This window comes from Mauremys reevesii, linkage group 3 (assembly GCF_016161935.1).
Source record: "Mauremys reevesii isolate NIE-2019 linkage group 3, ASM1616193v1, whole genome shotgun sequence".
NCBI classification, from domain to species: Eukaryota; Metazoa; Chordata; order Testudines; family Geoemydidae; genus Mauremys; species Mauremys reevesii.
In genome coordinates, this window is record NC_052625.1 from 48,692,363 (window position 1) to 48,715,775 (window position 23,413).

Consider the following 23,413-nt stretch of genomic DNA (forward strand, 5'->3'; position numbering starts at 1 on the left):
CTGAAGGTTGCCATGGCTACCTCTTGAGTGGGCCTCCTTCAACATACCCTTGTTGTGCATAAGCATCGTGTGGCACATCCTTGCTTTGAGCTGTAGCACTGCAGCACTTAAATTGTTAGAGAAATCCAGTTTATTTTTTTAAACTATAATCCATTTAAAGACAAAACCAAATGTAATGCTGTAGTGTTTTGTGTGCTTCAGTGGATTAGTCACCTCTAAGATACTACTCCAGCCTTAACCAGATTCACCAAATATCTGTCAGATTACATCCTAAGTGAGGTAAGTTAGCAGGCTTTGGTCTCTGCCTAATAGCCCACATAACAAACCTGCTCCTGATGCTCACTACAAAGCCTCTGCATATTTTGGTATAAGTATGTATGAATGGAACAATTTGCATGTCCATTGTTCTAGCAGTGGAACCAATGGAGTCCAAATAACCTTCTGTCCTGCTTTAGATATCGTCATCTCAAGCAGAATTGCAGGTGCTTTGTTTAAAGAATGTGAAGCCATGCCTGGTCTGTAGTTATTATACAGGAACTTAGTGTCACATTGAATTAAGGTCAGGCTTGGGTGCCTAAAATTAGGCACCAAAATCCCATATTTAAGGTGCTTGATTGTCAGATGTGCTGAATACCTGGAATGCTCAGTGAAGGCAATAGGAGTTGGTGGGGAGAGGCAGAGGCTCAGTACCTTTGAAAATAAGGCCACTTTTACTGAACAACTTAAATTTGGATTTAATTACCCAACTCCGGGCATTTTACATTTGAAAATTTTCACTGAAGTGTCTCAAATATGTAACTAATTATTTAATGTAAAATTGAGGGACAGATAATGGATGTTGTTTTGATTTAACCATTCCCAGAAGGTGGTTCTTGAGCCCTTTAGGAGCCTTGAGAATCCCCCTTTTGTTTGTCTGTTTAATTCCCCTTTTGCCTCTCCCCTCTTCCCCCCAAGACTTTGCATTGTTGCAAACATGCAATCCTTCCCACTGAGGTGTGCCAGATGTGCTGCTTCTGAAGCCTTCTGGAGGTCAGGTGTCTTTTGCAGAGCAATGCGAGACACTGCGTTCCCCGATGTGGCTGAGTGGTGGCTTCCACTTGTCTCTCAAGTGCCTGCTTGTGAGCAAAGAACGCTGATGTAGATCAGCAACATTGGGCTCTCAGGCAAAACTCCTGTTGAAATCCAATGAGACATTTTCATACTAGAGAATCAACTGGACGTTTTTCTTGGATGAGGAGTACTGGATTGGATGCATAACAGGACATTGTTATCTAGCTAGATACCAGACAATGATTAAGAATATGTTACTGGAAGTTTAACATTCCTAGAGTAAACACCTATATTATTGCATATTTGTTCAACCTTCAGTAAATATATCCCTGGTTCAGGAAAGAACTTAAGCATGTGATTAAAGTTCAGTTAAAGTCAATGGAACTTAAGCATATGCTTAAAGTTAACACGTGCTTAAGTACTTTACTGCATTGGGGACTATGTTAGTATAAGACTGTCTTTGGATGTGAATGAAATAGCCACTGTTCAGTCCAAATTCCAAAGAGAAACACTGGGTTGCAGTTGTCATGGGTCTGATCTTCATAATTTGAGGCCCAAATTCCCTAAACTTTGTAGGCACTTTGGGCAGTTATCATACATGTGGTTAGATCCATTTGTTCATTAAATAACCAGCTTGAGTGCACAGTTATGGCAATTGCACATGTAGAAAGTGCATGCTGACCTCAGATCTCGGCTTCGTAATCAAACCTTTTGAGTTAAATAATTTCCTTTGACCTTCAAGAACGTTATCAGCAAAGCTCAACAGTTTATACAATGGAGGAGCAGATATTATGTAGCTGTTAAACTTCAATTAACATGGCTTTAATAAAGAACTGCTGTTCGATTACCATGCAATCACTAACCTACAAAACAGATATACAAATATTTTAGATTTATCATTAATAAAAAATACCACTAAATCTTTAACTCAGTAAAGCCTTGACTTCAGTTTTACACCACACCAAAGACATCAAGGTTCTGGGTCCTGAAGCATAAGTCACAGACAAATTAGCTCTCTGGACATGTCCACCTAGCTCGAGTTATAACTGGCAGCTATGCAAAAGCTTTCAGTAGGGATACAGCACTAGCTGCATCAGCACGTATCACTGCACAGTAATATAAAGACACAAAATTCAAGGGTGTAAATAAAGGCATTGAATGGCACAGTAATAAAGGAATTCAAAGTAGGGCTAGAAAGGGGCCACCTTCATATGACAAAGCAGCTCCTTCATTCAAGTTATTGACTAAAAGTCCAAGCCAACAAAGTGATGAGTGCTTCCAAATCCCGTTCAAGATAATGGAAGTTGAGCACTTTAGTGGGTCAACTCCCTAGGATATTATAGATGAACTAAAGTAACTAAGGCAAGGGTACTCTTTATAATTCTAGGGGCACATTTTACCTTTGAACATGTATGAATGGCTCCCTTGATTTCTTTGGCAGTCGTTTGATACAAAGGGCAGAATTTATCCCTAATATTCCTAAAGGCAATTTCTCACTGTATAATTTCACTTTTGTGGTACATATCACACTTCGCCTCCTTCTCCATCTGTTTAAAAAAATTAGTTGATAATTGAATAAGCATAAATAAGAAAACAGATGTGCAGAAAGAGGAACATAAATATAGAATAGAAAACAGGGGTGCTTGAAGAACCAACTACTAGGACTGAATATATAAAAATTGCTTATCTCAAATGAAAGAATTGCTCCTTTCAAATGTTAATATTTCAATTCTGATGGGAAATTAATCATAGATTTCAGTGAAAAAAAGACCATGTTTCACTTCTCAAACCTTTCCAAGTTATCATTCATAAACTATTAAATTAGCTCAGGCTGCAAAGCACAATGCAGCTCCTCATTGACATCACTGACAACACTCCCATTGACTACAATGGAAGCAAGGCTGAGCTTGATAAAGTTAGGTTGAAGGTGAGCATTATGCTCACTTACAGCCTGATTCACTTTCCATTGCCTTCAGTGGAGCTGGATCAGCCCCGAGTAGGTGAATTTCACTTTAATATGAATTGTTAAAGGACAGTTTCACTAGTAACAAAAGTGACAGCTCCTTGCTTTCAGACAATAACGGTTTGCTCAAATTTTTCGTTTTCAGTTTGAAACATTCCATACTTGTTCTCAGTCTGAGCTAATTTTGTTCTTAAATTTGAGGAAGCTGTAATTAGTCTTTGTGTGTGTGCTTTATAAGATTGCGGGGTCGGGGGGATCTTTCCTGAGTCCCTTTTTGAGTTTTTCAGGCAGATAATCCAAAACCAGTTGAATTTTGAAAAAAAATGTGTGGAAATAATTCTTGATGAGAGGTAGAAACTGTTTCTGGAAAATATTTTAAACTAAATAATTATATGATTGATTGAAAAAACACAGTTGACTGTACACAATGACCATTTGCTTATAGCCTGAGTAGAATTAAATGAAGTTCTGAACACACATACACCCCCACTCCCCATCTGACATCACATAAAGGAAGGGAGAACTGGATGTTCTCTCTGCTCAGCCGAGCACTTACAGGGTTGCTGCTCTGAGGTTGCTTCTTGGATAATTTACACGAGGGGTGACTGCAAATGTCTCAGAAATACATGCACACAGCCAAATCCACCGCCAAATTGGCTTAACTTCAGGGACACTAGAAAATAGCAAGTGTTAGACTAGTCACAGGTCCGTTGATTTTTTTTTGTAGGGTCTCTCTGCAGTTTTTGATGCATTCTGTGGTATCTTGAAAACACACCTTTCATTAAAATAAATAAATAAATAAAGGGACACATTTTCAGCCTTCAGGTAGTGGCATAGGCCTTGTGCTGCGCCTCTGACAGAGTTGCACACCCTGTATATTTTGTAATTAACATTTAGCAACAAAAATATCAAAAAACCATTTAACAAGACACAAATCTGAATAGAAATTACTACATATGCCAAATGTTGCCAAATTATTCTTGGTGTCCCAACATTAAATTTAAATTTCCTGACTCATATTTTGTTGTACTACTTCAAGTTACACATCGTTGCATTTAATAATATATAGTTGCTCTGGCATCTCTTTGGGTGAAACTTTTACTAAGTTACAGGCACAGAGGTCCTGTTGGTTTCCGTGGGAACCGGATGGGGTCCATGGGCTTTGAAAGGTTCAAGTGTATTTTTTTTCTCTAAATTGATTAACCCTCCTCCCCCATCTCCCAGATGATTGTCATCTTCAACCTAGCATGAAAATACAACAAGAAAAAACACAACTGCTTGAGGCAGCAGCCTGGTGGGAAGATCTGTGGTGTAAAATTAATCCTTGACCAATGGGAAAAAGCTACAAAAGTGTAAATATTTTGGAGTCACAATTGTCATGTTTCCAGATTCTAGGGTATTTTTAAAATTTATTTTTCATTAAAGGTGTTGGATGGACAGCACTGGAGACTGCAGTCTTCTATTAATGCATAGATAGGTAAAACATAGCTATTGAGTCCCTACTGTCTTTTAATCACTATCTCATTTATGAGCCTTAACCCTGTCCAATCCTTGTCCATCTAAGGCAGCCAAGAAGCATTCCAACGTGGTCATCATCATTGCCTTGTGGACATCTTTCCATTAGGAACTGGACTGAGACTTCTGTCTCATTTCATGTTGATTATCGAAGACCTTTCAGCTCCACAGATCTGCAGTAGTATAGTTCCTAAAGTACATGTCAAACCTTGTTCAAGCTATAAGCCAGACACCTTGGGTTGACCTCTTTAGTTATTCAAAGTTGTTTTTACTTTAACGATCAGGTTTTTCAACCCTCTTTTGAGTGCCATGTTTACACATTGCTGAGCCAATTTGCTCTGCAAATCTATGAATGCTTTACAGTAAACTTTTTTTTAATCAGCGAGGTAATCAGGAAAGATACAGCTACTTATGTAAATTCAGATATGGTGACATTTAAAATGGGTGACATAAAGTTTGGTTCTGGGTAGCATGTGACCAAAGTGGCTTCCAAAGGTTAATTTACACACTGCTCAGCTGACTCCATCTGTAATGTCCACATAACGTTTTCTTGAGGAAATGAAAACAGATTAAATAAGACTTCATTGTTTTCCAGTATCTTAATCGAGATTGTGATTTTTATAAAATGGTAGAGGTGAGAGCTAGGAATTTTGGTGCTTACTTTTGAGCATCACCGAGCCATGGATCTTGGCTTTAGTGCAAAAATGGCAGCCCGCCAGTGAACCTAACACTGTTACCTGAATCCAGCATTACCTGATTTAATTCATTCACCTTCCTTATATAAGTAAAAGTCTTTGCATCAGCATTTCTTTCAAAGAATATTTAAGCAAGCAGTGAAACTATTGAGAAAGTATTTTAATTCCCTTCCTGTACATCCCTTCATCCCATCATCATGTAACTGCACAACTGTGGCAGCAAAACAAGACGAGACAGTAAAATATAAACATGCTAAAATCTGGGAACCAGAGAGAAATTTAAAAATGTAGTGATGCTTCTATCATTTTTACTATCCCTGCTTCCTTTACGGCATTGTAAATTATATGCTGCATTTAGTTTAGCTGAAAATGGGAATGAGGACTGTTTCTGGCTGCTGTTTAAAACCCATCAGAATCACTGGAAAAGGAAGAGACCAATTAATAGTTCTAAGTACAGTGGCACCAACCGGTGCCATTATAATTAGGGCTAGTTCTCCATTTGTGTTATGAACTTGAATTTCTGAAGGTGTTTGACTCACCTGTAAAACGCAGTATAGATTAAACTAGGCACACGAGGTCTTAGCCAGCACATGATTATCATTTTTTTAAATATCTGTCTATACATTTTCTAAAGTTAATTTTTATTGCTGGTGAAAGTTGCCAGATTGACAACCCTGGAGCTGAAGTTCTCTGTGTATCCATGGACCAGCAACAAGGCAGGAGAAGTGCAAGCTTCTCTACACTTTCCTATCAATGTATTTCAACACTAACCTGGATAGAACATCACTAGCTTTGAGAGAAAACTGTCATATTCAGAGGCCCAGCCCTGGACCTATGCACCTACCTGAAGGCTGAAAATCTGGCCCTTCATTTGTTTAGTTTAATGAAAACTTCAAGTTTTCAGCCTCCATGCTCCTTAGACATCTATGGTATGACTGCCAAGGAAGTCATGATTCAGTAAGGTTCAGAACACATCTTGAGATGGCCTGAGTGCACTCATTTCCCACTGAAGACAGGTAAGTTGACTCTAGTGGGAGTCAACGACACTTGGCACATCTAGGAGGTATCAGTCCCATAGTGCCAGTTGTTGTGGTCTTTGTGATGTTGGATACTTGTTTAAAGTAAAATTAGGTAGCTGAACCCATCATTTCATGTAATATGACACTGAACAATATCTTTACATTTTCTTCTCAAATCTGCATGTATGTTGTTTATTACTGGTGCTACAAAAAGTTTGAAAAGAATATTTTTCAAGTTTTGAACATTTTGTTAGTTCTTCTACAACACAATACTGGCTCCTTTTTAAATGGAAATTTAGTGAGGGTCACATGCTGTAGGCTGGATCCCTTGGCTAAATGTTTTGAGGTTGAGTATAGATGTTTCAAAATCAGCCACTCTTTTTGTTTTTCATTTTTAACAGCCCAGGAAACTCTACTATTATGTTTAAGTGGTTTTAGAGACTTTAAAACTGAAGACCTTTAGAGCCAAAATTATAGAACAATATCTAATTGTGCATGCGCAATTTTGTTATTGTGGTCAGCTGGGTGAAAAAATGTGGACACATCATTTGTCGGCTTAATCAGCTACAGATGAGGCATGACAGAATTTAGACCTCTAACTACAACATTAGAAGTGCACAGTAAGAGGCCTGGTTGAGGCCCCCTTAAGAATTTGTCAGTTGGAGTTAAACTTAAAACTTCATACTTGGGTTCAATCTTTCAAAACCTTACTCCTGTGAGTATTTTTTTTTTTTTAGTCATGCAAGTAGACACTTTGACTTCCAGTTCTATGTGCATGAAGAATTCAGACCTTAACCTCTGAACAAATCTTATTTGGTTCCTCAGTTCAGTTTTGTTAAGGTGTCAAAAATTCTGATGTATTTTCTAACCCAGTTGAGGCCTTCTTCCCCTGCCCTGTTCCTAAGTCAACCTGGTACTTTTATAGTGCCCTCCTTCCCTCAGATTCTCTGAAAGTATTCTGTTCTATTCAGATCCTTATACCATGCTCATCACCATGGTGTCTGAGCACCATAGTCTAATCCACTCTCTCTCATAGTCGGGATCCTGTGACTAGCATTCCCCTCACTGCCTTTCTATGCTTCTTTTTGGTCACTGATTCCCAGGCAGGTCCTCCCCTCCCCGCTATCTTTGTTGTAATCATGGCTAGCTGCTGTCTTCAAGGGCTTTCCTGGATTACAGAGTCCACAGAAAAGTGTGGGCAAGTTTTGAAGATGGCAGCCAGCCTAGGAGAGACTGTCTTGAAGAAGGAATCCAATGATATTTTTAATTGGGTATCAGCCAATGTAGGGGGGTCCTATTAAGGATGAAGAAAGCATTTCTCCAAACTGATCCAAATCTTTAAAAAGAGTTTAGGTTTCAGAATTCTGCAGGAACAAATAGTTCATACAGTAGGAATGCTTTTTTAATGTAAGTAGAAAGGACATGTCAGAAGGGTACATTAGATGGTTCTAATCAGTTTGAGACCAAGCCACTCCCTGGATTAGATCCCCTCATTTTATTCTGCTCAGTTTTCACTCCTCATTATTGACTCTACTTTCCCACTCAATAGAATTGTTACCTCTTATGCCTTTAGAATTGCCTCTGCTTTCTTGCCTGTAGGTGGACTATTCTTCCTTCCAAACAGATTTTCCTCTTCTCTCTCAACCTGGATCTTCTTTTACATCTGTTGTTAGATTTCCTGAACCCCTTTATTCTTTCCTTTCCAGTCTGCAGCAGTACTCTAATGCCTTGAGTATTACACCTTCAAATGCTTTGAGTATTGCTTCAGGTGTGACTGAGGGGAATAAAACTCTGTGTGAGATTTTTTCCCCCATCTTGTTGCATAGGGAATTATGGGTTCGATTCAGTGAAGGATTTAAGCACATACCTAACTTTAATTAATAGTCAATGTCACAATGGTATGCTTAAAATTAAACATGTGGGTAAGTGCTTTCCTCAACTGGGGCTTATATGCGTAATTTCAAATGCATGGAGATCTGAGCAGGCCTCAAAGCATTTATTGGAGCAACTGGCTTCAGGCTGTATGTACTGCATTGTTTGCTGCCTCTGAGATTCATAAACCATGGCATCTGGAGAAATGAAACAGAATTTGTGCAGTTGAGAGTTAAAAGGGGGAAGTACTTTTGGTTATACAAATGTTTTCCCCAATACCTGACAAGTTTTATGATCTTTAAATTTTAACCAATTAATATTATTTTGCCAAAAAGTACATAATATATTTCTCTCAGTTTGTTTGAGTATATTTTTTTTACTTTGAAAAATACATTTTCAGCAAAAAGGACAAAATAAGTGATCAGTTGGATACAGTGATATTTGGGAAGGATGTACCTAATCTCAGGTGTAAAGGATGACATAGATATGGAATATGGCTACTAGTTCAGTTCCCGTGTCCCACCATTTTGTGGCTGTTGAAGAAATACAGCAAAATGGTGGCTAACTATTACAGGTCTGTCACATCTTACATGCATTTAACATGCACAATTTCAGCTTTACGCGGTTGGCAAAAACAAAAAAAAAAGAGAAAAATAACAAGTTTAATACTGTACCTGTAATGCGGGTGATTCCGCCCGCCATTTAACTCAATGTAATTTTGACTATACGCAGTTTTCGCTTTACGCGCTAACCGCGGAATGGAACCCCCGCCTAAGATGAGACTTGCCTGTACTACTTATAGAAGAAGACGTGTGTACACTACATCTCTGGCTGAGTGATCTGTCTTTCCATGAATAAACCAGTGGGGTTTGCCTGTGCTTTGGATTAATTTTTGTCTTTATATATTTCTGCCCTGCCTCCTTTTAGACCAGTCTGAAATATGCTCTGCGTATCTTTCTTAGTGCTCATCTTGATTCTTTCATCCTTTTTTTCTTTGAGATCTAGGGTGGTCCAGTGGCTACAGCGCTAAAATGGGGGCCAGGAGGACCTGGGTTTTAAGTCCCTTTCTGTCACTGACTGGCTGTCTGCCTTTGGGTCAGCCGCCTCACTTCTCTGTCCCTCAATTCTAGCATCTGTAAAAAGGGGGTTAATGCACTTTGATATGTACTGATGAAGAGTGCTATACAAAGGTTAAGTATTATTATGTTTGTATCAAGTATTCTAGTATTTCCAGAAAATCCCTGTTTCATAACCCCCCTCCTTTGCCTCATCCCACAGTTTTGAGTCTTTTTCCAAAGCCATCTTCCCACTACTGATATTCATGAGGTTACTTTTCATCTTTGAGGATCACATGTGCTAGGGGGTCATTGCATATGACCCTGCACTTTTAATGGATCTGTCTTTGTCAGCACTCTACCTTCTTTTCTGCTGTGGCCCTCTATGCCCTGAACTTTGATGAAGGTCCAAACATGTTAATCCATGTCTTCCCCCACCCACCAACCAGTTGCCAAAACGGTCCCCAGGACCTCAGCAGTGCCCAATCACTCCCAGTGACTGAGAAAGCACCCTTTCCCCCCACAAAATATGTTTTACTAATTATCAAACTCATCTTGGAGCCCCATACATCACACAGGAGACCTTAAAAACCTTAGGGTATTTTGGGCCATTTTTATCTGTGTAACATGAAAATATGATGCCCTTATCCATGCATAATTTGAGCCACATGAAGAGATTTTATGATTTGGGGCATTTAAAAGCAGACTGCAGATTATGTACTGTATGTTTTAACACTCTAATTGCTAACTCAAGCACAGATGCTATTATTTCAAAGTAGTTCTCTCTTTTTTTTAAACAGTAAATCTTGCTTTTAATGCCCTTTGTGTCATTTATATTTTCATGCCTTTTGGCACAGCTAATAAAATTAAAATCATTAGCAAAATAAGCAGATGCTTTAATATAAAATATTCTGTGTCTATATGGAAAGAAAAGGAACTCAGCATTGACATAAATCCCAATGCATTATAACAATGCGGAGCAATATGTGTGGGGAGTGAGAATTTGACATATATTTTTATTTTGAAACGTCATACTAATTTACATTATTCAGCCCTTTAACTGCCAAACTGTGAAAGTCCATTAAGCTACTGAAAGGAATATACAGATTATCCACTGGCACTTCAGGCAGGAGTTTTACATATACCCTGTTATTCTATCAGCCAGCTAGCTGCAAGATTCTATTAAGGAGTAAGTGAGAAAATTATATTGCCTGCAAACTAATTGTACAAAAGACTTTAAAATAAGTAATCAGAGCCCAGTCCTTTCTGAAAACCAGCCAGGAGATATTATAAATTGCTCTATCATTCTTGTCAGCCCAGTGTAAAAACCCTGAGCTGCCATGTTGATTTTGTTCCTTGTATAAAACAGCTACCTCTCCAACTATTGACAGAACTGGGCAAACTCAAGTTATGCCATTAGTAGCTGCCCGATTCACCCTCTAGCATTGTTTAGCAATTCTAGATAAGAAAATGGTAATGTATCTTTCTAACATCATCTTCTCACTGAAATTTCAAGGCAGATCTAGAAACCGTTAATACATGTGTGCAACCCCCTCAATAAGTGTCTAGCTTAACCATCTACTGGTAGATGCCTGAGTGCTTGCTGAATAAATTATTGACTCTTTTTTGCAGTTTTTAGTGCATTGAAGAAAAACAAGTGAATACAAGAGACCTTATGACCTACAGGGTGCAATAAATTTGAACTGATACCAAAATAGATGTAATAACGTTAGTGAGTGCTTGGGACAGCACATTTTAGCAATAATGTACTTTCACTTATAGAACAACAAAAAAATTCAAGGAGGATTTTCAAGGACAGTTCACTAGTAGAAATAGGTGTAGATCTATGCATGTAGGCATTCAGAAGACTACTGCAGCCCATCTGTTGAACAGAGACTTTTTGATTCCAGTGAATAAATTTCACACACTGGTCACATTTTAAAATATTGCTTACTGTTGCTAAAATGTGGGCCACACAATTCTTGTGGAGCCATGCAAGGTTCTGATCTTAGTTACACCAAAATAAATCCAGGGTAGTGTTTCTCCATTGACTTAATTGGAGGTACTCCAGATTTGCAGCAGTAAAATTAAGATCAGAATCAGTCCTATGATATAGAAAATGAGTTATTAAAGCAAAAGGGCCTAAATGGATACGGAAATCTTAACCATCCAACCAAATTACTGGGATCTAATGATTGAAATAATGGCAAAATATAACCCTATTTAACCACCATCTAGAAAATCAAAATTTCTAGACAATCAATTGCCTATCATGTCACCCAACAGCCATTTGCACCAGGTTTTACCTCTCCTCTTCCACCCAGTCTTGTCTCCAATAGTGTTGGATAGGTCTGAAACTTTCAGGGTGATGGGTTTGAACTTCATGCTGTGGAAAACTACTCCATTTTTTACCATATCCTAGTTCTGAACCCAACCTTTTTGTGTCTGCATCTACGTCTACACCTTCATACAAGGACCCAGCAAGGGGTGAATCTGGAAAACTAGGTGCTTGACAAAGAGAGGCATGGTTTAGTGGTGTGAGCACAGAACCCTGACCCAGAATTTCTGAGTCCTTGTCCTGCATCTGTTCCTAGCTTCTTCTGTGACCTTGGGTAAATCATATCGCCTCTCAGCTTCTGTTTCCCTTTACCGTGGTGTGGTGAGTTTTAATTGAAGTTTATAAAGTCATTTGAATGCATATATTGGTACGTGCCCATGTTATCTCACTGAGGGAGTATAATGCAGCATGAGAAAGGAATGTGTGGATTTTGGGATAGTCTTGCTGTCGCCCCCCCACATATCTCAAAAATATTCTTTACCACCTCCATTATCTAGTATAAAGCAGAGGTCATCTGGAGAGCATCTCTTTCCTAATTTACTGTACAGGCAGACTCTCTAACCACATTTATTAGGGAGCTTTCTGTTTGGAAGCTATGGAAGGAACCAGAGGGTATATTCTGTAAGCTGTGCCAACAGATCCTGTAGTGGTCAGACATGTCCGGATTCCCTGCCTTTTTGCAAGCATTGCTAATTCAACTACGCAATAATGTTCTAAATGACCGAAGCCTGCACAGCCCTGAAAAGGTTGTGCAAAGTATGTCAGTTTTATTGGCATAAATGCATTAAGTTACAATGCTAATTTAGTGAGAGATTTCTGATGGGTTTATCTTGCATATGTTGCACCGTGCAGACCTCTCTATCATAAATACTTAACCAATTTTCAATAGATATAAGTGGTTTAAGTAATACTTCCTGTTGAATTAGCAGTTGCTGAGCATTTGAGTCTTTGTGCTATCCTGCAATCCACTAATGTGATATTTAATGAGGAGACATCAGTCTGGAGAAAGGTAGTCAATATAAATCAGTGTTTACAAAGTGTGATTAACTCTGAAATATTTCATCAATGCTGTGGTCCCAGGCAGACTCTATGCTAATTACTAGAATCTGCGCATGTTTCAGGGGATTTTGACAGACCCTGAGTGCAACAAACATGGAGCAGCAAAATTGCAATTATGCTCGGACTGTCTCTGATGACAATTTATTCATGTGGTGTGATGACCCCTCGCTTCCCAAGAGGGCAATAAACAGAATGCATTTTCATTAAGATACTAATGCACTTAATCACAGGGGAAAGGGTTAGAAAGTAACGAAATACCTTTAAAGCAAGATGTGACAGGGCTGATGGGGGAAGATGCTTTATTTAAAAGTCAGTTTCTTTGCAAAACTACTGACTACCACAGACTCTGTCCTATTGAATAGAGTGGTGAACAATAGGATGCACGGTTAGAGAGACATATAGCAGAAGCCTTTTATGAAAAGAGATATAGCATTGGGACAAAGTATGACAAAACTTTCCCTCATTTGGACTCAGATACTTACAAAGATGGGGAAATTTTGGTGTAATTTTTAACAGTATTTATTTCATGTGTATCTGTTTGTTTGTTGAGCACAAACAGTATGCTCAGTGTTGTGTAAAACAAAGATGAAACACTGCTCTGCCCCCTTAGAAGCCCCAAAAGTGGGTGGGAGAGGGAGGAGGCAATGACACGGATAACAGAACTGGCCTAGAATAGTGGGAAGTGTATTCTGTGGCCTTCAACAGGTGTGATTGTGCCTGTGCAGCCCTGCCCTTTTAGGGACATTGTGCCCCCAGTCTGGAGGGAGAAGGTTGAGCTGCCGGACTGCTGTCTACTGCAGGCTTTGGCCTGAAGTCACAGTGTAGTCTTAAGAATGCTTTTAATTCCAACGGTCACCTCCTAACAGCCAAAATAAAGCACTAGAGGCCACCTCTTCCTCATATGTCTACAGAAGAGAGGCAGATAAGAAAGGTACAATTGTTATGTCTCATTCTGCACTTCTCCAAACCCAACACAGTTCACATTCTGAAGATCTTCTATGGCCCAGGCATGGAGGAGGCATTCTGGTTGGGAGTTCTTGGATCAGGGACCCAGCTTTGTGACCCAGCTTCCACAGATTACTGCTGCCCGTCGCAGGAATAATCTACATGAAGGAATCTGCTTGGGGATATGGTTGTATCAGGATACAGGCCCATATGAATGAAGCTTTTGCGCTTTTTGTGTACAGCCGTCTGAGCAAAAAAAGTCAAATAGGGCCTGAATTTAGCTGGGCTTTTTTTGTTTGTTTGTTTGTTTGTTTTAATTTAATCTCAAAGCCATTTCCTCTGGCCAGCCAGTAACAATTACTTTTAATTGCATGCTTGTATTATCCTGAATGAAATACACTAGGAATGTTATGATTTCTGGTCATATAGTGATGGTATTTGTCAGTTAACATTTCTCAGTGGTTTCTTTTTTCTGAAATCTGTACCACAGGTAACATAGAATACAGCTGCCCAGCAACAAATGAATGTGAAATCACAAAGCGCAGACGCAAGTCCTGCCAAGCCTGCCGCTTCATGAAGTGTCTAAAAGTTGGCATGCTGAAAGAAGGTAAGGCTGATCTAGTCAATACGTATCTTGTCGACAAATACATGTAACAATTGCAGGTCAATCAGGAAAGAAGAGAGATGGTAAGTGTTTTGACCACCTATTGCGGAAAGAAACCTCAGTAGATCCAGGCCCTTCATGACAGTCTGTTTTTAACTCCTTGACTGTTTGCTGAAGATTCCAGGTATACATCTTCTCTGGTGTGGAATATATCAGGTACGCCCTAATGTTCCATCTGTTTCAATGGGCTGCTAGTAGAATAATCATCACAAAAAACCCTATCTGTTTCCATAAGATTGTTACCTTGTGACGTTTCAAGCCTGTGTTCTCTGTCTTACTCTTCACTGTTACTGGTACAACTACATTCTATGATTTTCTGTTTCCACATTGTACTGATTATTGATATCACCAGGAAAAGTGAAGGGGTTGCTTCTCCTCTCACGGTATGCTGGTGTAAACCAAAAGTAACTCCACTGAAGTCAATGAAGCTACCCTAGTGCAAAATCTGGGGTAAGGACAAAGAGAATCAGACCCTGAATGTTAAGCGTGCACACAAGCTCTCACCCCTGTCTTTAAAGCTTTTTTTAATTTTATTGGATGCATTAGCTACATCTCTTTTTCCAAATCAAGGCACTGAAGCACTGGTAAATGTAGGAAAACATCTCCAAGAAACCATCCTGACAGGCCCAGGGCTTAATATACCCCAGTAACATCAATATAAAACTACCATAGCCCAGGGAGACTTGGGCCCTAAGCTACAGAAAAAAATACATTCTTTACATGCCAGAAACCCTACCATTCTCTCTATTGTCGATGTTTGAGGATGTCATTTTTTATGCATAGATTTTATTCACTGAATTTTGATTGCATTGTAACCATCAAGAGAGAGTAACAGAAAATACAATGATTTCATTGACTTCTGCACTAGATAACAATTTAAAATAAAGACAGTGAAATCTGTTCTAACAGTTGCATTCTACCGGTAATCCTCAGCATTAAGCAACCACGTTAAAATATCTCCATACATTTCCAATGCAATTTTGTTTGAACATAACTTATAATAGTTAGCTTTAATTGGAGACCGATTTTTACAAATCCCGTAGACAGTCCTTTAAAACAGGTTTCAGTGCATAGTCATTCTGGTAATGTCTAAGAAGAATATAGAGCAATAGAGAGATGATGGAAAAATTAGGCCTATCACGCACCTCCAGACATATTCTTATTGGATTAGACTTACTAAGAATAAACCTCGTTCTGTGCAACTGCTTTGGCAGACGCTATGATCCTGTGAGCCAAATCCTGCTGTCCTTAGCTTCACTCGAGCAAAACTCCTGTCAAATTCAATGGGGATTTTGCTTCAGGAAAGGCTGCAGGATGTGGCCATCCATTCTGGTGCGGCTAGGATTTCCTTATGTGTAGAACACCTGATTTGTTTCAGCCACTAATAGCCATTGCGCAAAGGCCAAAATGGAAACTTTAGACAAGCTGGAAAATGAAAGGAACACCCGGTAATGACAGCTTTTGAAATAGACTGTGCTGCTTAACATCTTTGTGAATAGGAAAAAAAGGCCTTGTGTTACTAATAATTTAAAATACAGGCATATTGAGGAACGTGTTCTTAATGGAAGGGAATGGAAAGACACTACTAAGTGTTCAGATGGGTGAACTGATTTATAACTTGATTTTTAAATGTGACGTGCACAATTACGTATGCATAAATATTTGTAATTGCATGAATAGTTTGTGTGGGCAGCTATTGTGGCTGCATGTGCAAATCAGGAAATTGCTTCTGAAAATGACTAATTATGTTCAGTTTCCCAATCTGCATGTGCAATCACAGTAATTGTGTACACAGTTCAGGTGCAGATTTGTTCACCTGTTTTTCTTGCACAGTAGTTGTGTGTCTACCATGCTTAAAAACCAGTCCCTTAAAATACACTACCCAGATTTCAAAACAAAACTTTCCTTGATCAGAGTAATGAATACCATGTGATGATGTCAAAGGGATATTATTGGCCAGATTCTGCTTTCACTTCTGTTTACCCATATTGCCAGTAAGTGTACACCAATACCAATGTCATGGGAACAGAATCAGGACCATTTGTTTTAACCAAACTGCAGCTCAGTTTATCAACACTTTATTGTGTCTAATTTTTCAGTAAAAGAGTGGTTTTTTTTTTAAATCCTCTGTTTCATAGAAATGCTACCTGAATCTCCACTGCCTTTTCCCACCTTATGGTCAACTATATTTATTCAAAAACTCTACTATTCCAATTTGGTGTAAGTTACTATGCAAGTACAGACAGTGCAATAGAAAATCAAGATAAATATTACAGTCGACTGACCAAAATTTGACTTACCTCCCAAAGTGCATTTTTTAAAGTATTCCCCTGATTATAAAGCAACAATCAGCTCCTCTTAAGTGAAGTCTACTAGACTGTCAAACTTACAAACTCCTTTGCTGGACCACCCACTGATGACAAACCCACTGTCCTTCTACTCACCTTCTTTGCTGCCTGCCTACGAGCACGCAGTTCATGCTTATGGATGGGTTGGTCAGCAGACACACAGGGAATTTTGTTTGTTTTTAATTATTTGAATGTAATGCTCATGAGAAGGGCTAAACTGACAGTATAAGAGGCTGAAATCTTCTTTCCACAAAATAGGTATAAAGCACTGCAGTGTGGTTGCACTGTTCTGTCCCTGCACATGTGGCTCAGCCATGCCTGAGAGGGATGACTTCTAGGGACAGTGCTGGGTTTACAGTGGCTCCATGGAGCCAGGCTCATGCTCAGAAGGGGCCCTGGCCTGCTCTGCTTGCACTGCACCCTGAAACCTTGCTGGCTCCCCCCCCGCCCACCACTTGCTTCTCTTGGTCTGCCTGCTGGCTGGCTGGCCAAGGGCTCCTCTCTGCACCCTGACCCCCACCCCCTGCTCCTCTCAGCCCCCTGGCCAGACCCCAGAGCACCTCCGGCTCTGGGCAGTCTCTGCTTCCCACCACCTGTGGGGCCCCACCTGTCTCCCCTGGAGCTGAGCCGCCTGGGACTGGTGCAGAAGCCTGGCCAGTCTCAGCCAGGTGTGTGTGGGCGGGTGGGGTGGAGGGCTTGGCTGGGCCCCTCCAGGCAAATGTGTCTTGAGGGACCCCGGCCGGGGCAGGTCCTGGCCTGGCTCATCACACCACTCCCGAGGAGACGGAGCGATTCTCAGCCCTGGGACCAGCCCTGGCTGTGGTGCCGGCTCAGCCCGGCAGACAAAGTCGCCTCCCAGCAGGAGACAGGGTTTGGGGGAGTGGGTCTCTGGGGAATATGGGGGGGTGTGTGCTGGGCTGTGAAGAGTTGGGGAGGATCTGTGTGTGTTGGGGCACTAGGGAGTGGGGGTTCTGTGGGGAGTGCTGGGAAGTTGTAGTGGGGCTGTAGGCGGGGTGGTGGTGTGCAGGGTGCTGTGCATTTGTGAGTGGGTCTGGGAGGGTGCTGGCCATAGTGGGTCTGGGGGGCTTCGGGCCATAAGGAGTTGGGGGGCATTGGGTGGGGGGCTATGTGGTGTGGCATAGGCCCACCCCTGAGGGGAAGGGGCATGCTGGCAGCACAGGGCTGGGCAGGCCACTGTGTGTCTGGCAACTGCCAGTTTGTAAATAGTGCCCTTGCCCTGCCGTGGCATACCCCATTGCCTCTGGCTGGCTCCTTGTTCCGGGGACTCATGTCCCCATGCCATGCTCCATTGTCTCCATCGGGGCCCACAACTATGTTTGGCGCCGGGCCCACAGAAGGTTAATCCGGCCCTGCCTAGGGAGCAGAAGGAGAGTTCAGTTTCTTTGCCCCACTTGGTGGTGGTCTTTGGCATTTGGAACCAGACTGATTCACGGCATGCTGTTGGAGCTTTGTTTTTAAGAGAGAGATTGTTTTTAACTACTTAGGAAACATTTGAGGATGAGCTTTTGTTTAGGATGGATTAAATTGTAGATTTGTCAGTCTTGACAGTGTCCTTTATGTAAAGATTTTAACGATAGATGATAATATTTTGTTTCCTTTAGATTAGACGTATGCAGCTGATTCCTACTGTCTTCCCAGCACCCAGGGAAAATTAGATACAGGGACAAATGTATCCTTGGTATAACTACATTGGTTAGAATGGAGTTACAGCAGGAATGAATTTGGCCCTCTATGTCTTAAACATGTCTTTATGTATAGACAAGGATTTCAGTCCCATGCAGCATGTCAGAGATCATGCTGCAGTAAATCTATTCAAATGTAAACCTGTTCAATTCAATTACCAATCTATAATAAAATTTGCTGCTACAGCCTCCACGTTGGTCACAGCAGTCTGTACCTGCTGATGGCACAGCATGCCTGGAAATTGACAGCCTAAATCTATTTACTAAAAAATTTAGTTGCAGACCCTGAAATAAAATCAAGTTTCAACTGCTTTGATAGGAACATCATATTCTTTACAGGAACTTCTGCACAACTGCCAATGTGTGTCTCTGATAGAAATCTGCACCAGGGTGTTGGGGAGCTTTTCTTTTTAGAACTTTTCTTGAAATTACATATATATCAGTCACTTCGTTTCTTTTCACAGCTTGGAGAGCTTATTTAATTTTATGATGTTGTCACTTTGTGTCATCAGCTTTGATGACAACTAGCTAGAGGCGTCAACTTGTCCTTTGTCTTTGAGAAACAGGTTTACCCACTCCCCGGACTTGTCTGGTAAACACACTTCAGTCGTGATTTCAGCTTATGTTCATAACTTCTACAGATAATGTTGCTACGTACATTTCACCATGATATTATTGACCAGCAAGTTATTAGTTTTCAAATGATACCTTACAAGGCATATTTTGTACAAAGATTATTACAATAGTGTGTAGGGTATGAATACAGGGGCACATTCCGTTGCGGATGGGCAATGCTCTTTGAACAGGAGGGTAAGGAAGCAGAGGGTCCATATACTCTTCATCCACTACATGCACCTGTGCCTAAGTAGCCATAGTCTGAACCTAAATATTTAGGCCCAACATTTATCTACCCAGATTCAAGGGGCCAGGTGGTTTAGTTGAGAAATTTCTCCTCAGTGTGAATAGCATGTAATCAAGATCCCAATCCCTCTTGGGAGCTTAATTTTTTTCCATATATGTTCCACTAACATTAGAGTCCTAGACTTATAAACTTTAGGGCCAGAAGGGACCATCATGATGATCTCGTCTGACCTCCTGCTAGGGTTGCCAACCCTCCAGGATTGGCTTAGAGCCTCCAGGAATTAAAGATTATGTCATGTGATTAAATCTCCAAGAATACGTCCAACCAAAATTGGCAACCCTACCTCCTGCACATTGCTGGCCACAGAACCTTGTCCACCCAATCCTGTAATAGACCTATAACCTCTGGCTGAGTTACTGAAGTCCTCAAATATTGATTTAAATACTTCAAGTTACAGAGAATCCACTATTTACTCTAGTTTAGACCTGCAAGTGACCCCTGCTCCATGCTTCAGAGGAGGAGGAATACTCCCCAGGATCTCTTCCAATATGACTCAGGGGAAAATTCCTTCTTGACCGCAAATATGATGGTCAGTTGGACCCTGAACATTTCAGCAAGATCCCACAGCCAGACACCTGGGAAAATATTCTCTACAGTAACTCAGAGCCCTCTGCATCTAGTGTCCCATCCCTGGTCGCTGGGATTGTTTGCTACTAGCAATTGCAGATCAGCTACATGCCATTCTAGTCAGTATCATCATACCATCCCCTCCATAAACTTATGAAGTGCAGTCATGAAGCCAGTTAGGTTTTTTGCCCCCACTGCTCCCTTTGGAAGGCTATTCCAGAACTTCTCTCCTCTGATGGTTAGAAATCCTTGTCTAATTTCAAGCCTAAACTTGTTGATGGCCAGTTTATATCCATTTGTTCTCATGTCAACATTGGCACTTAACTTAAATAACTCCTCTCCCTCCCTGGTATTTATCCCTCTGATGTATTTATAGTGAGCAATAATATCTTCCCTCAGCCTTTTTTTGGTTAGGTTAAACAAGACAAGCTCTTTAAGTATCCTTTCAGAAGGTAGGTTTTTCCATTCTTCACATCATCCTAGTAGCCCTTCTCTGCCCCTGTTCCAGTTTGAATTCATCTTTCTTAAACATGGGAGACCAGACTTGCACACAGTATTCCAAAGGAGGTGTTGCCAGTGCCTTGTATGATGGTACTAACACTTCCCCGTCTCTACTGGAAATACCTTGCCTGATGTATTCTAGGATTGCATTAGTCTTTTTCACAACCTCATCACATTGACAGCTCATAGTCATCATGTGATCAACCAATACACCCAAGTCTTTTTCCTCTTATGTCACTTCCAATTGATATGTCCCCAGCTTATAAAAAAAATTCTTGTTGTTAGTCCCTAAGTGCGTGACGTTGCACTTTGCACTATTAAATTTCATCCGGTTTCTATTACTCAAGTGTTCAAGGTTGTCCAGATCTTCTTGTATGATATTCAGGTCCCTCTCTGTATTGGCTATACCACCCAACTTTATTTGCTCACACTCACTTTTTGTGCCAAGGTCCTTAATAAAAATGCTAAAAAAGATTGGTCTGAAGACCGATTCCTGAGGAACTCCACTAGTAACCTCCCTCCAGCCTGACAGTTCACCTTTCAGTATGACCTGTTGTAGTCTCCCCTTTAACCAGTTCTTTATCCATCTTTTAACTCTCATATTAATCCCCATCTTCTCCAATTAAACTAATAATTTCTTATGTGGAACTGTATCAAATGCCTTGCTGAAATCCAGGTACATTAGATCTCCTGCATTTATTTTGTCTAAAAAAAATCAGTGATCTTCTCAATGAAAAAGAAGATCAGGCATGATCTACCTTTTGTAAGACCATGTTGTGTTTTATCCCAATTATCCCAGTGAAGGGTTAACTAAATGATAAGGAACTTTAATCTACATGACAGATATCTGGTTTTAGTATTTTCCTTCACCTTCCCAGGTAATGGTTATTAATAGCATAAAAGAAACAAACTTTACACAGAGGGCCAGTAACTGTGGTCCATGTAGTGTTTTCATTTTTCATTTCTGGGTCTTGAAAGGTTAATGATTCAAAGACCACTGTGAAATACAAACTTTATTTGTTCATTTCTGTGACTGTGTAAAGTTTGTTCATTTTTTCCTGATGTAAATGAAAAAGTTTGTTGAAGTGAGTGTGTGGCAGTGGTGGTTAGATTGGTCAGATTCATAACAGATGGAAGGGCATAATGACTCTTGAATAACCCCGGGGATATTTAAGAGGACACCATAACTTAAAAATCATAATCCTGTTTCAAATGTATTGCCTCTCGTTGTAAGAAATACCTAAGATGACTAGAACTGAAAAATAAAAATTATTTTGTCAGAGTTTTTGTAGAAATTTTGTTATTGTATACATTTTATTGCAATTTGTGTTAGTCTGTTTCCCTGTTTTATAGTCAATCAGTTAGGCCCAATTTTGTGAACACTTCCACATGTGCTTAACTATAACCAGGTGAGTAGTTCTGTTGATGCAATGGGACTATTCACATGAATTCAAACTGGAACAGGTTCAGAGACGGGCTACTAGGATGATCCGAGGAATGGAAAACCTGTAATATGAAAGGAGACTCAAAGAGCTTGGCTTGTTTAGCCTAACCAAAAGAAGGTTGAGGGGAGGATGTGATTGCTCTTTATAAATATATCAGAGGGATAAATATTAGGGAGGGAGAGGAATTATTTAAGCTTAGTACCAATGTGGACACAAGAACAAATGGATATAAACTGAACACTAGGAAGTTTAGACTTGAAATTAGACAAATGTTTCTAGAGGAGTGAAATTCTGGAACAGCCTTCCAAGGGGAGTAGTGGGGGCAAAAGACATATCTGGCTTTAAGAGTAAGCTTGATAAGTTTATGGAGGGGATGGTATGATGAGAGAGCCTAATTTTGGCAATTAATTTGGCAATTGATCTTTGATTATCAGCAGGTAAGTATGCCCAGTGGTCTGTGATGGGATGTTAGATGGGGTGGGATCTGAGTTACTACAGAGAATTCTTTCCTGGGTGCTGGCTGGTGAGTCTTGCCCACATGCTCAGGGTTTAACTGATCGCCATATTTGGGGTCGGAAAGGAATTTTCCTCCAGGCCAGATTGGCAAAGGCCGTGGAGATTTTTTGCCTTCCTCTGCAGCATGGGGCACGGGTCATTTGCTGGAGGATTCTCTGCAGCTTGAGGTCTTCAAACCACAATTTGAGGACTTCAATAACTCAGACATAGGTTAGGGGTTTGATATAGAAGTGGATGGGTGAGATTCTGTGGCCTGCATTGTGCAGGAGATAAGACTAGATGATCATAATGGTCCCTTCTGACCTTAAAGTCTATGAGTCTAATAAAGTTAAGCATCTGCTTGTTTGCAAGATCTGGTCCTTAGTTTTTGTTGTTGTTTATGTGGTGGATCTTTCACACAGCAATTGGTAAGGAGAGAATTTTTTTAAAAATTGAAATATCTGATTGTAAAACCACGTGAATTGACAGAGGTATTCATAGGCAGGTGTGAGACCTGAAATAGCTTATAACTCATTTTTTGAAAATGACTAACAGGTTTGGAATGATCTCTTTCAGACCTGTACCAGCTCTACAGAATACATTCCTCTAAACTTCATCCAAAAGACTGGCGCTTTATAACTCTATGTATACAAGTTGCCACAAATGTCTAAAAGTCTCTCTTGTAGCCCTTGTATGAAGCTGGTTGGCTGTAAAGCTATGCTTCCCTCTGCCTACAGGCCATGCTCTGGTTTGCATTTTAACTCTATACCAGGGCCAGCTTTAGGCCGATTCGCCCGATTCCCCAGAATTGGGCCCCACACCTTAGGCGCCTTTTTAATTTATTTTACTCACCCCGGCAGCGGTCAGCTCTGCCGGGGTCTTCGGTGGCCCTGCTCCCCTGGCCAGAGCATGGCAGCCCCGCGACCCTGGCCAGAGTTCCGGCTGGAGCATAGCAACCACACAGCCCCGCGACCCTGGCTGGAGCGCGGCAAGCCCCGTGGCCCCGCTCTCCCGGCCGAAGCTTCGGCCGGAGCGCGGCGGCCCCACTCTCCCAACCGAAGTTTCGGCCGGAGCGCGGCAGCCCTGCGGCCCTGCGACCCCAGCCGGCAATCTGAAGTGTTGCCGAAGACTGGGAGCACCGCCCAGTGAGTACAAGCCCCCCTCTTCCACCTCTCCCCCCAGGAATCAGGCCCCGCACTTGCTAAAGCCGGCCCTGTACACAGTTCCTCAAAAGGGTACCTTCCTTAGGGCTTGTCA

At 40.9% G+C, this 23,413-nt stretch overlaps 1 protein-coding gene across 13 annotated transcripts in view; it reads left to right on the forward strand.

Annotated features, from left to right (window-relative positions):
* ESRRG (estrogen related receptor gamma) overlaps positions 1 to 23,413 on the forward strand; it is a 473,961-nt gene that overhangs the window by 317,852 nt on the left and 132,696 nt on the right. For all 13 annotated transcript variants that reach the window (XM_039530377.1, XM_039530375.1, XM_039530376.1 and 10 more), the window contains one exon: positions 14,002 to 14,118. In XM_039530377.1, coding sequence (XP_039386311.1) covers positions 14,002 to 14,118 — 117 coding nt within the window. The remainder of the gene's footprint in view (positions 1 to 14,001; positions 14,119 to 23,413) is intronic.